General features: G+C 35.3%; 1 protein-coding gene across 2 annotated transcripts in view; it reads left to right on the forward strand.

The window, feature by feature from the left end:
- The window catches only part of LOC117115949 (putative leucine-rich repeat-containing protein DDB_G0281931), a 17589-nt gene extending 3779 nt beyond the window's left edge, over window positions 1-13810 (forward strand). Inside the window, exons 3-5 of one of the 2 annotated variants that reach the window (XM_033259846.1) lie at window positions 2695-2852; window positions 10648-12327; window positions 13517-13810. In XM_033259846.1, coding sequence (XP_033115737.1) covers window positions 2695-2852; window positions 10648-12327; window positions 13517-13686 — 2008 coding nt within the window. In that variant the 3' untranslated portion in view covers window positions 13687-13810. The remainder of the gene's footprint in view (window positions 1-2694; window positions 2853-10647; window positions 12328-13516) is intronic. The other variant, XM_033259851.1, reaches the window with a different exon arrangement.
- Window positions 13811-13816: the final 6 nt, after the last annotated feature.

Below are 13816 nucleotides of genomic sequence, written 5' to 3' on the forward strand. Positions count from 1 at the left end.
ATTTAGGCCAATTTATGAAAATTGAAGTTGAAATATACTATACTTTTATAGGTCATGTAAATGTTCCATTAAATTCGAAACTTTTCTTAGTGGAAAACATTAATATGTTTGATATTTTATGAGAGATGAATGTATCAGCTTCAAAATAAAAAAGATTGCGCAGCCATAGTGATTGACAGTATGTAGTGCGCATTGAGAAAAGAAGGTGCTCTCCATTTCGTCATGAGTACTAATGCTGTCTCTTATACACATCTAGATGTGTATAAGAGACAACTTCAAAGGCATCGCGCAAACGTTCTTTACGCGCTGCGGCAACTTTGATCTTGGTTCATTTGCATAGCGCTGCGTGTGCGTAGCTTTGCCGAGTGATCTCCTTCTCAATAATACCTCCATGGTTTTATATAAGTGCGCATTCAATTTGACTACAATTGCATCCTCTGTACTTCTATTGTTTCCATATGCAAACTGCATGGGCTCGCTATGTGAAGCGACAATGGGTTGGACACAATGGTTCATAACAATCTTTTCGCAAATTTTGCAAGGTACACAGGTAAGAGCAACTGGCCTGAGGTCATAAGAACCCTTAATTACACGACCCTTTGGCAAAGATACAAGATACGATTTTGTCCATAGTACTGGCAGAGCTTTAATTGTAAAACAAAGGTTAAAAATAGTAACAAAAAATGTAAGAAAGTTGCATTGCACATGCTTTTAATACAATCAGCTTAACATTATCAGGTCCCGGACTTTTCTTAGCATTGTTATTTTCAAAATATTTATATACATCTCCAATATTTGTCTCAATTTTAATTTTATTTACACAATCTTCGTCTGCTAGTTCTAGCTTATCAAATCTTTCTTTAATTTTCCTTGAAAAGTTGTGTACTGTACATCGAACCGGTAAAAAAGGACATTTAACTAATTTGCATATTCTCTGTCAATCTTTGGTAGCCTTACTGATTTATGTTTAGCGTTTGTATAATTACTCATTTATTTTAGACCCTGCCATACTTGTTTCATATTATTTTCGGTAAATTTCCTTTCAACCTTATCTTTAAAGTTAAAGTTTAAGTATTGGACATTTTAGTTCCTTTGGAACATCTTTGCGTTTAGCTTTGTTATTCTCTTTAAACTCTTTCTTTTTTTCTGTTTATAATATTTCTTATTTCATTGGTTATCTAAGATTTATTATTTGCAAAATATTTAACTCTTTTCGTTTGGATGAGCAAATCAGTACAGAAATTAATATACATACAAACAGATTCAGCTAGTTAATTTAAGTCGTTAGTACAAAGACCTCTCAGTCGGTCTCATCAAATGCATCTTGTAGTTGTTCTATCGCTTCTCTTGTCTATTTTTTAACAGTGCTGATCCTTGGTTTCTCTCGTTTCACCAATGTTAAGTATTTAGGACTCAATAAAATTAAATTATGATCCCCGAGGCATGACAATTGGGTTGAGACATAGGCATTTTTGACAGTCGAATAACACAAGTCAAGAATGGAATCCTCACGAGTAGGGCAAATAACGTGCTGATAGTAGTGCTCGCTTGTTCTCCTTAGTGATCCTCGTTTACAACAATAAATGTATCTGGCGATGCTGCTTCTAAAACTTGAATAACCTCACTTGTTGACAGAATTTATAAAATCAGTTGGAAGGGTTGACAAGTGTAAAAGGAATACTATTAGGAAATGGTTACCCCTACGTCATTGATAAAATTTGCAAACAATAAATTGACGATAGTATAACAAACGACACCAATCAAGGTTGACAATGATGATGCTTACAAATTAACATATCTTAAACTTCCATATATTGATGAATTAACAGTGAGATTAGATTACGAATAAAAGAATCACTACATATTGAATGGAACAATCCAAACCTTAACGTTCAACTCAAACACCTAAGCTTACAATTGTTTAATTAGTATGCAGTACTAATGTATGCAAGATGTTCCACACACCTTGCATAATGACTATAGTTTATAACGATCGTTCGTTACCCTAATTGGTAATACTTTGGCTAAACTCCTTAATATTCATTTAATTCATTGTATATATACTTTTAGTTAAGAATGACGATTTTTTTTTTCTTTTGCTTTTCTGTTTGTACTGATGATGGGTTGGAGAGAATACACGAAACATGTATACCATTAAATCCTTAGTTCTTTTCTTAAAATGTGTTTTTTTCATCAATTTACGTTCGTTTGGTTCAATTTTTAAGGACTTTAGTTCGGAAGATCTGCCTTTTTGTTTACTCAGGAAGTAAGAGAAGATATCCTTACGTTTCATTAAAGCGGAATTGTATTATAATTTCTTACACAATTGCAAAGCGTTTGGCGTTTTCACGAAATTACATATACATATAAAGTACGTGATGATTATATGCTTTCGGTACACCATGTGGTATAATATGTTACATATCTGAATTGATTTATTTTGCTTTTAAGCGAAGACATTTGGATTCTCAGAACTAAAAAAATACATCAGTTGGTGTACTTAAAGCATAAAACCAATATAGTTCATTCGCCATGCAAGACTTAAAATATATTCGTAATAACAATTGCACTTAAAATATTAACACATATCACTTCAATAAACTATGCTTACAATAACAATTAAAATACAGTGTATAATCCTAATGATTATTAATAATTAATAAACAGATGAAATATATTAATTATTATTTTCAGCTATTGTGTGAAAAATACAACTAAAATAATATTTGATTTCCAAGCTGTGCGTCTTATAACCTTAAATGGAATGATATGTGATAGGTCTCAATGCACGCCTTGCAAACAAGGACACTTTGGAACGGATAAGAAGAACGTGTGCTTCGCATGTCCACCAGGTGATAATACATTATAAAAAATAGGCTTCCAGCGGGAGAGTGTATCTACTGCTTTGGTTTTTGTGTCTACTACCCCCAAGGGGCGTAGACACTATGTCATGATGTAGCGATTAAAGATGGCGGAAAAGTGTAATTCCGGTTTAGGCATGACGGGTACCAGTTATCCTGGATAGTAGATCCCTGATAAAAGATCATGAGAAATTTGTTGGCGTTTCATTTTGACTATAATGGTAATGTGATGATGATGAATTTTACTATGTAAAAGTGTCATTTCCGGCCATCTCGAGAGGTACCATTTCCTCAAATTTTCTCACCTCAGCCCCAGCGGCGTATCGGGGGGGGGGGGGTGACACCCCACAAAAAGCTTGCGCCCCCCCACCATTCGAAAACTTCGAAGCAAAAAAAAATAGGCTAGGCTTATGCTTCTGCTTATGATGTCACGGTTAACGTGTATTCGGGAATCTAAGAAGCAATATTTTTCAGTGGGCGTGGCCACCGAAAATAAATTCCACGCCCCCCTCATATTTTGGTCGGCACTTCATTTTGACTAATGGTGATGTGATGATGATGAATTTTACTAAAAGTGTCATTTCTGGCCATCTAGAGGTACTATTTCCTCAAATTTTCTCACCTCAGCTCCAACCATTGTGGGGCTGAGGTGGGTGTCGACTCACAAAATGCCCTCCCCCTCCACCTTTCAAAACAGGTCTGTGCCCTTCCCTGGGTATGACATTGAACTCCAGCAAATCGGCTCCTGATGTATGTCTTAGTGACTGCTGTTTGTTTTTAGGATGTGATCTGGTTTTTCAGGTCCATTTTTCGTGATTATGACTATTCTGGCAGTGGATAAAGAATGTTTTGAGCAGAGGTGGATTTAAGGGGCCCCCCCCCCCTTCATTTTTTTAAGGAAAAAAAAAAGAGAAAAATATATTCAAATTGAAGTGCGAGAGTGTAATTTCCGACCATCTAGAGATGCCCTAGTAATAAATTTTCTTGCCTCAGTCCCAACCATGGTGGGCTGAGGTGGGTGGTTCCTCGGTTTGTGAAAGTCCCTCCCTGGTTCACCTCTCTTTCGAATTCCTGGATCTGCCTCTGTTGATTTATTATATAATTATTTTTGCGCTTATTTATAATGCGTCTATTTCAATTTTCAATTTATCCTCTATTCGCCTCCTTGACCCCGCCGGGGTCCAACGTAATTTGCATAACGGCTCCCCCTTTCAAAATCCTGGCTACGTCCCTGACGGGTACTACTACCACGAGGTAGCGGGCGCTCTATTCATAATCGAATAGCGTTCGGACTTCAAACAAAATTGCGTTCGAAACTCCTTTCAACGTCATTTAAAGGACGCCCTCTAATAATAATAATTATAATAATAATAATAATAATAATAATAATAATAATAATGATAAGGTAAGAACTTATATAGCGCCATTTAAAAAACCGAAGTAATTATCAGTGGCGCTTCATGTTATTGTTGGAATAAGTGCGTTTTGAGTGATTTTTTAAATAAAGCAATTGATTGAACATGGTACTATTCGTGATCAACGATATAACGTGGTAACTCCAAGAGTTACTCATTTTAAAAGTGTTTTTTAGTGTAATATAGTAGTAGGCCTATACATTGTTATGAAAGAACATTTTCATGAAAAATCCAGATACACTACAATACTACACACATCTGCATATTGAAGAACATAAGATAAAAAAAAACAAAAAAAAAACAAACTCCTGTATAAGGCAGTAGACACACGTTCCCGCTGGGAGCCTATTTTTTTTTCTTTATCTTTTTTCATTCCTGACGGTTTACTCTAATATATACATATATTATATATATATATATATATATATATATATATATATATATATATACAATAAATGACAAACAGGAAAACATCGGTTACATCATGAATTTAATACTGCTTAAATTTGCAGGCTTTAAGAGATCTTCAGGTACGTTCTATCAAGGTGCAGATACAGTGAAAAACCAGCCCTGTCCTTTTGTTAAAAGATCTGAGCTTATTACTAGTGATTATAAAATATTTTTCCCGTAGACATAAGTTACATTTCTTAGAGCTAGGGGAGTAAAATGATGATGATGATTAGTGGCGAATTGATTGGCCGAGCGGTTAAGTCAGGGGCACCGTAACCTTCAGCTCTAATATAGGCGCTGGTTCGAACAGCTCACTCGCCAATGGTTCCGGTGGTGGAACAAGTCTTCTTGGATAAGTACATTAATCTGTAGGCCCAGTGTACGCATTTGGCTCGTGTGCACTTTAAAGAACCCAGCACATCCTTCGAGAGTAGGGGTTACCCCGATGTACTGGTCCGTTAAGTCCCCTGTTGTTAAATGGATATGCCACGTAGGACAGTGATTAAGTTCGCTTATTGGCATTTCCTTGGCACTTGTGCTAAATGAAATGATTTTTGGGAGTTCAGTAGCGTTATGTTTACTCAGCAATTTAAATGTGGTGGTTGAATCTAGTAATTTACTTCAGTAAGAACTATGTAGTTTTTGACTTCACCTGGTGTGGATACCTTTATACCTCGTTTGTCAGGCATTTGCCTTCGAGTGGGCACTGGTTTTTGATACAGCAGCATAAACTTTGTTGCGTGTCGGTTGATCTAGTTTTGTTTAGAACCATTTGATGGTGTTTACGATCGACTAATGTTGTGCTGCTACGCCTGTGAATTGAAAAGCATGCATGATATTATAGCTTCAGATTGTCGAGAAAAGGTATGGCATGAACAGAACATACACATAGTGATATACTAAGCATGAGCGGTAGGTCTACCCTGATTTACGGCGCGTCCTACCTGACCAGAAAGTTGTAATTATTCTGTTCGCCTGGCATGTGCATGTCCTAATTACTTGAAACAAAGAAGGTGCTCTATGAATAAACATGTTGTTATTCTATAATCACGGATATGCCCTAATTTTAATAATGGCTTATGGACAGTCATGATTTTTCGCAAATTTAAGTTGATGGAACGTCATTTTTTGCATGTGAGAAATTACACCATGGAGTAACAGTAGAGCCCCTGTAAATGATTAATGATCAAAAGTAAAAGACTGTAATGTGTAGTACAGTATCCCATGTACACCAATGTCTTTTCTACATACTGAGAGGATAACATTCTGGTTTGATGGTTTGTTTTAGTTTATTGTTGAATTCATTCAAAATATAAATTTGAATGAATGTTGAGGCTATTGTGGCTGTTTCGATGTAATAATGACAATAAGTGTCCCCTTAACAGGGTTTTTTTAAACCATGTAACACACTGAGAAAGTGTCTCCGTCCCCTTAAGGGGTGTCCTCTAAATATAGGTTGGCCGTAGTAAAGATATATTTCTCCTCGTTTCACAGGAATTGTCCCCTGGGAGTCCAAGAGGAGGGTCTTCTCATTGTATTAACCTCCTTGAGTGTACGTTAGTAGATCAAAACATAGATGACATCGGGTTTTTGGTATCTATTTCTTCACCAATATGCAAATGCAAATGACGATTACGACGTGCATGATGATAATATATTTAAGAAGTAGACATGAATAATAATAATAATAAATATTTATATAGCGCCTAATGTTAATAACCTCTAGGCGCTTAACAACAACATAAAGCAGCGATGCAGGAGATGGTGACATTCAAGTGGTCTCACCCACTGATGTCAAATTAACGCCGCTGTCTCAATGAGGCAATTTACACGCAGGTAATCCACAAAAGGCAGCATGCTGGGCTCCGGCACTTTCCACCACATAAGCCTGTGGCTCCACTACCGTTACCAAATTTTAAGTCACGTTTCTGGCCGCTGTCAATGAGTGCATAGTGGTATATTCAAATGTCCTGGTTGAATAATTGTTCAGAATGCGATACGTTCGTAATCGAGCGTTGATCGCTTCTGTATCGTCACGGCCAATGCTGTAGCCTGTTATTGGGACAATCGGGACTGTCCCGCGTAATTTTCCTTCAATTATTTTTCCTATTTTTTAAATATAAAAAACAAAATTTAACCATGGGATGGGTCTACATTAGATTTTAGGTATAAAATAAAGTCAACATTTTAAAAATGGTCCACATTTATTCAGTTTATATACGCATGAAATTGGGTCCATTTATTTTTAAAGATGGGTCCACGTTACTCTATTACTTTATTACCTACCTTGGTCACGTTATAAACAATAACATTAGTGATGAGTGTGACATTAAACGTCAACACCGTTCGCTATGTGTAAGAGCTAACTCTCTTAGTAGGAAATTTGGTAAATGCTCCATACGACTAAAAAATGTTATTTGTTTAAATGCTATTGTGTTAGTATGTATCGTTCTACTCTTTGGTGTAGATATAACAAAGGTACTATAAGATCGTTAAAAGTCTGCTATAATAATGCCCTTCGTTTTATTACTGCGACAACCGAGGCACTGTAGTGCGAGTTTTATGTTTGTATCCAATGGTGTACCGTCCTTTGACGAGTATCTTAGAAACTCTATACATAGTTTCAGGAACCGTGTGAAAATCACCTCTAATTCAATCATTTTGTTCATTAAGCATTATGCTCTTTCCAATTCTAAAATGTATAATAAGTGGAACATTGTCGTCCATTAAGATGATTTCCTGATCTTGATGTTTTTCTTGATTCAGTCTATTTTTCACTTTTCTCTTATATTTATATGTATTTGTATTGGTTTAACTGTTGTTCTTTTGTATGGACATGAAATTCCGAAATAAAAGATGAATGAATGAATTAATGAATGAATGTTACTTAAATTTTATGCGTAAAATAGGTAAAAATGTTTAAATGGGTCCCCATTATTTAGTTTTTACGTGTAAACTGGGTCTGCTGGGTCCAAAGGCGTCGATCCGTGGCTGAAAGTGGTGGCTGAAAGTGGGGGACGAGATGAAAAATAAAGCCTTGGGCCGTAGGCCCAAGCAATGGTTGGGGACCAGGGGCGAAGCCCCGGAAGCTCTGGCGCATATAGTTAATTGATTTTAAGCAATGCAATTAACATTTATTTCCATACGAAATTTTTAAAATCCAGTAGCGGATCCAGTAATTTTAAATAGAGCTGGGCCCAGAGAGGAACTTTTACAGATGGAGAGTGTAGCTGGACTACCACCTCAGCCCCAACATGGTTGGGGCTGAGGTAAGAAAATTTATGATTATGGCAACTCCAGTTGGACGGAAATGGCACTCTCAGACTGAATTTGAATATAATTTTAGTTTTTCTCCACTTTTAAATTTCGAAAAAAAAAAAAGTAGTGATGGTGGGCCGGCTAGTCCCCTTGAATCTGCCACTGAAATACTCATCATAAAAATTATCCTTTTTTAGTCATAATTATGCCCGCTTATATATTTCGTGCAAACTAACATTCATAAAAATAATGATTTATTTAGTTTATCTACTGATTAGCTTGTAACGTATTCAAAATTCGAACAATGAAAAAAACAAATAAGATAAACTTAAAACACTCATTAATTTAGTCTTTTTGCATGCACAGTACTTTTAAAATCAATCAAGAGGTTTTTGCTTTTCTCCTCTTTTTGAATTTCACTTTTGTGTAAGTAATATTGCGATAAATTATTGTGAGTGGAAATAATACCGTTTAATTTACGATCAAACAGGACAGCTTTAAAGCTAAAACAAAGACTGCCATGCCGATCCGATCAAGTGCCTTGACAATCAACAGCATTTCAAACAACTCAATCACTATAGTATTCCAATCTTGTCATCTCTGGAAGCAAATCGAAGAAATTTCTTTCTTTTTGATTCCTTTTATTTCATTTCCAAAAAAATATTGAAACCAAATTTCGCCGACGCAGTAGCAACACGACAGACCAACAAACAAAAACAAAGAGATAATAAAAATAAAAATGATATAATAATAATAATAATTATGATAATATTATTATTATTATTATTACCATTATTATTATTATTGAGATATTGTTTTTGGAGGCATCAGTGTGCAATTGTTTATTCACGATTCTTTATTAAACAGTACTTACTAGTGTAGCAAATATCAATTCAAGGGGTTTGTATTGAAAGTCTGTCGTTTTACAACCACTAGGAAGTTATAGCAGACCTACAGTGTATGGTTCGAAGGCGGGAAGTTTGCTTAGGTCCGACCAATCAAAATGAAGCCCATTGCATAAGCCAAAATGCAAGCCTAATTTGCATACATCACTCTATATAAATGTATACGAGACTGCATTGCATTTGACTTTAGATGATAGCGGAGTCGAAGTGGGTAACACAGCACTGTGTTGAAAGCGGAAACGATTATATTAAAGATAAATTGCATAGAGCATTGTTGGTGACATTGAATATATTATTTTCAAACGTTTCTTAAACTATAGATCAGAGAATTAAATATACTTTTTATCTTCAAGTGCTAAAGTGATTTTAATATAGGCCTACAAGATATACCTGGAAATTGAATAAAACAAATAAAAATAAAATACCACAATTTTGAGTGAATTCAGTAATTAATTAATTAATTCTGTAATTTAGATGCATAAACAGAGCAATATATAAAACACTTTAACATGCCTGATTTTTTTTTTAGAAATCTTAACAAGCAACCATTTTCTTTTGGAACATTGGAAAACAATTTTGGCAATATTCTTAAGTTCAATTTCCAATCAATTTTGATTAGTTTGTAGCACCTGGCTATTAGCTTACATCATAAGCTAGCCTGAGTTCCATAATAAATATAAATATAAATTTGGGTTACTCACTTTTTATTGCGCGCCATACCTAACTTGTTTGACCTGGTTAGGGCCTGGGGAAACACAGCCTGACCATTCATGCGTACAATTTTAACACATATATGCGCATACAGTGTATATATATTTATTATATGTTTATATATATATATATATATATATATATATATATATTGTCTAAATTATCTTTTAAAAACAAAATATTGTAGAGCAATTTTATTATTTTATGCATAAATCCTAAGCAAAAAAATAAAAAAATAAAAAAAATAACCGAAGCATATTAACTTTTGTCCCGTGTTTGACCAATTTTGCGAAACTCAGTTTTCCGAATGCAAGATATGCTAAGTTTACTTTTTCCGAAACCCAGTTTGCCAATGCCATTTCAATGCCACATTTCGACCCACTATCCTAAAACAGTTGGTCGAATCCCCTATTCACCGTCGTTGGTCGTCGTGACAAAAAGTTGCAGCCACTGTCCAGTGGCGGTGCTAAGATTTCCCCGACAGGGACCAAGGTCCCAGACAGGCGGGGCCGATGACTCAAATGAGAGCAAAGTGTACGACAATTTAAGAGTTTCAAAGCTTTATTTAATCGCTTTTAAAGTCTACTATTGTGTAAAAGATACATATAATTTTTTTTATTCCCCAAAGAATTTTTTCTCCCCGATGGGGGAGGGATGTGTAAAGCCTTTAGCCCCCTTACTCTCCCGTAGCACCGCCACTGCTATTGTCATGTGCATGGTAAATTGCGTAGGCCTATATAGGATATTTGACATGAGGTCATGGCTGATGGGGCCCCAAAGATTGAGTGGGGAGCGGGGGCTCGATGGTAATATAACAAGGAGCCACCTGACAAAAAAAGTTGAAATGAGGTGGTTAATAGCTTTAGTGTAGTGTTTTATAATACGATAAATAAAACATGTAATCATTGACAAATCAAAACAAAAGATCAGTGAATCAACAAAATAACAACGCGATAAAAAAAAAAATACCACTGCTCTATAACTAAATAGAACAGTGGTAGAATTTTTAAAAAGGTCCCACCTGACTTAACCTTTAATTTTACTCAGGTGGTTTCTACCAAGATCAGCTAGGAAGTTATACGCCAGATCACATGCATTACAGTAGTAACTGTAAAAGATGTCCAATTGGAACTTATTCACCGAGTGCTGGTGCTGGCTCAATTGCTGATTGTCAAACTTGTCCAGCTGGAACAAAGACTGACCAATTGGCGAATCTTAATTCCTGCGATTGTCTTAAGAATTTTCATCGAACTGAACGATACGGCTCATGCCAACTCTGCCCTGAAGGTATCAACTGCACAAAAGGTTTTCAGACATTGATTGATGGTTACTGGTGGTGTTGGGACTTCCCTGCAAATTTTGGGAGTAAAGAGGAATATAAAAACTTTATTGAACAGATAAGTGGAAATATCGTTAATGAAAGCAATCCAAATGACTTGAAGAATACCAAATACAATGGAATATTACCCGCATGCCATAAATGCCCACGATCAAAAAGTTGCAATGGCGGCAGTATCAATGCCAGCTGTTCGGAGGGTTATTCTGGCTGGTTATGTGCAGCATGCAGTCCTAACTATTACGAATTATTCAACAGTTGCTATAAATGCCAACATACTGCTGTTATCATCATTGAATTTGTTGTAGTCATGGTCGTATTCTCAGGTATTGGATATGTAGTGTGGAAATTGGAAAAACAAGGAAGAGGTAGAAATAGGCCTATAAACCACATGGATTCTTTTGTGACACATATAAAGATCGCTATTAATTTCTATCAAATTCTTGGAATACTAGCTCAAGTGAATGAAATTCATTGGCCGAATGATTTCCAATCAGTTGGAGAAAGTCTTCAATATCTAGACGTTATACGCTATATCAATATTCTAAGCCCAAAATGTATATTTTACAATTCTTGGGACGCGTATATGCTTCTCTATATTGCAATAGCCACACCCTTCATCATCATGTTTTTGACAGCTGGTGCATTCCTTACTTGGCACGTCGCCAATCGATGCAGGGGCGATTATTCGGTCCATCATCTTAAAGATAAGTGCTTGTCCATCGCAGTTTTGATGTTGTACTTGACATACGCAAACACTTGCACCAATATCATGGCGGTAGGACCGTGGTCTATTCGTATATTTGATGTAACAGCAGATGGAAAATACACAAAAGAAGTATTAACTTCTGACTACTCCATCGACGTTGGATTCAACAATGGTTCCGTGTATAATACCAACAAGAACATTGTTTATTGTTCTTTGGTTTACGTGGTCGGATTTCCATTTTCTGTTGTCATCATATTATACTATAAATACATACGGCACAGGCGCATTGAAGACGGACGACATAGAATTATGGGACTGAAGTTCTTCTGTAGACAATACAACAGCAAGTTCTGGTATTGGGAAATATTTGAGATGTACAACAAAGCAATTCTCGCCCTCATCGCCAACTTCAAGGACGACCAATCTTCAAACCTGTCTTATTCGCTATTTGTCACTGTCATTCTCATTGCTTTACACCTGTACCTTGAACCAATGAAGGTTAAATCAGATCAGAGGTTCCAGTTGTTGACATTGATCTTTATAATTGTCAACTTGTCGGTTGGCGCGATTGTTGATTTGGATGAGACATTGTACACTGCAGACCACACGATTGCTGTACTTCATGATATTACACCGTTTATTCTTCTGCTTCTCAACTTATCCATTCTTTTTATGGTTTTCGGTAGGTTTTCATTTAATTTTTATTATAGCCATAACTTTGAATATAATAAACGTAATATTTGTTTTCTGTCTACAGTAAAATAACTTGAAGCTAACCCAGGGTTTTAGCCAGGAAAAAAATACAGGGAGTCCAAATAGTTGGTGCTAAGCACCATTCTAAGGGTGTGGCTCCCAGTTTGGGCGTAGAGGGTGTTCCTCTAAAGGTAAAAAGAAAACGATACCATGCCCCATAACAAAACCAAAAGGCCTAAGTTATTCTTATATCTATTGTGTAGATCCCCATTTGACTTAGACAATGATAAATTTATTTTGAAATTGTCACAGCAGCTAGTGCTAAAGGAAAAAGTACTATTATGTAGAAACATTCATTGATAGGCGTCTATCATGGAAATTGGAAACAAAATCGAGAAAAATTATTGGTATAATACAATATGGACTGACATTTTTTCTCCCCAATTATATTCTCCGAACTCTGTTGTTCCTTTGTTTGTCCATACTTGTCATACTGCAATATTGTATGGTGTAACACATTTCCATCGAATCTAAGTAAACTTCAAATACTCCAAAAATAATCATACGAATAATCTCTGGCGTCCCACCAAGAACTAGTACAGAACCTTTATTTAATTCTCTAAATTTACTAAAACCCAAAGATCTTAAGACACTCCAACAATGTTTTTTTTTTTTGTATATATAAAAAACTCCATTCTTCCATCTCATTTATGTTCTATATTTGCACCTAATAACGAATTACATGACTATAGTACCAGAATAACTCTACATTTCCAAACACACAAAAAAATTTCATTTCAGCATAATATTAGATACACTGGACCTAAAATATGGAATTCGCTCCCTCTAAACATCACTAATTTACCATCCAAACAAACTTTCATTTCTAAAGTTAAAAATTATTTAATGAATAATAATATTGATTAAATTATTTTCATATGTTAATTGATATTTTACTAATAACACCAGTAATTTTAGTTTTATCTTTCCTTGTAATTCTAATTATGTATTTATTTTTAGAATTTTCAATTTAAATATTTAAATGCTTTATTATCATTACTATTATCATCATTAAAAATGTTTGTCAGTTGTTTTAAATGTTTTGGGCACATCCAATGTTATTTTTTAATTGAATTGAAGTTGAACATCAATGACGTCACTTTTTTGCTATTATTCAGTTGAATTACTCAAGAATATCAAAGAAAATATCTGGAAAGAACTCCGTAACCACAGTGAGCTGACAGATTATCCCAGTTATATAGATTTGGATGTTGATAACCATCAAGAACAAGCTATATTACTAAACGCAGCATCTTCTGGCAACTCATCAACATCACGCGTGATATGATTACATCTGAATTATTCTTACATGAAAATAGTAGCACAGCGCTATGCGCTATGTCTAAAATGTGTAATTTTGTAGTTGTTTGCATAGTGTCCTAAATAGGAGGATGCATTTCCACTATGACAATACAGAT

Source organism: Anneissia japonica, unplaced genomic scaffold (genome assembly GCF_011630105.1).
Source record: "Anneissia japonica isolate Jap-2015-1 unplaced genomic scaffold, ASM1163010v1 scaffold199_len4679917_cov187, whole genome shotgun sequence".
NCBI lineage: Eukaryota > Metazoa > Echinodermata > Crinoidea > Comatulida > Comatulidae > Anneissia > Anneissia japonica.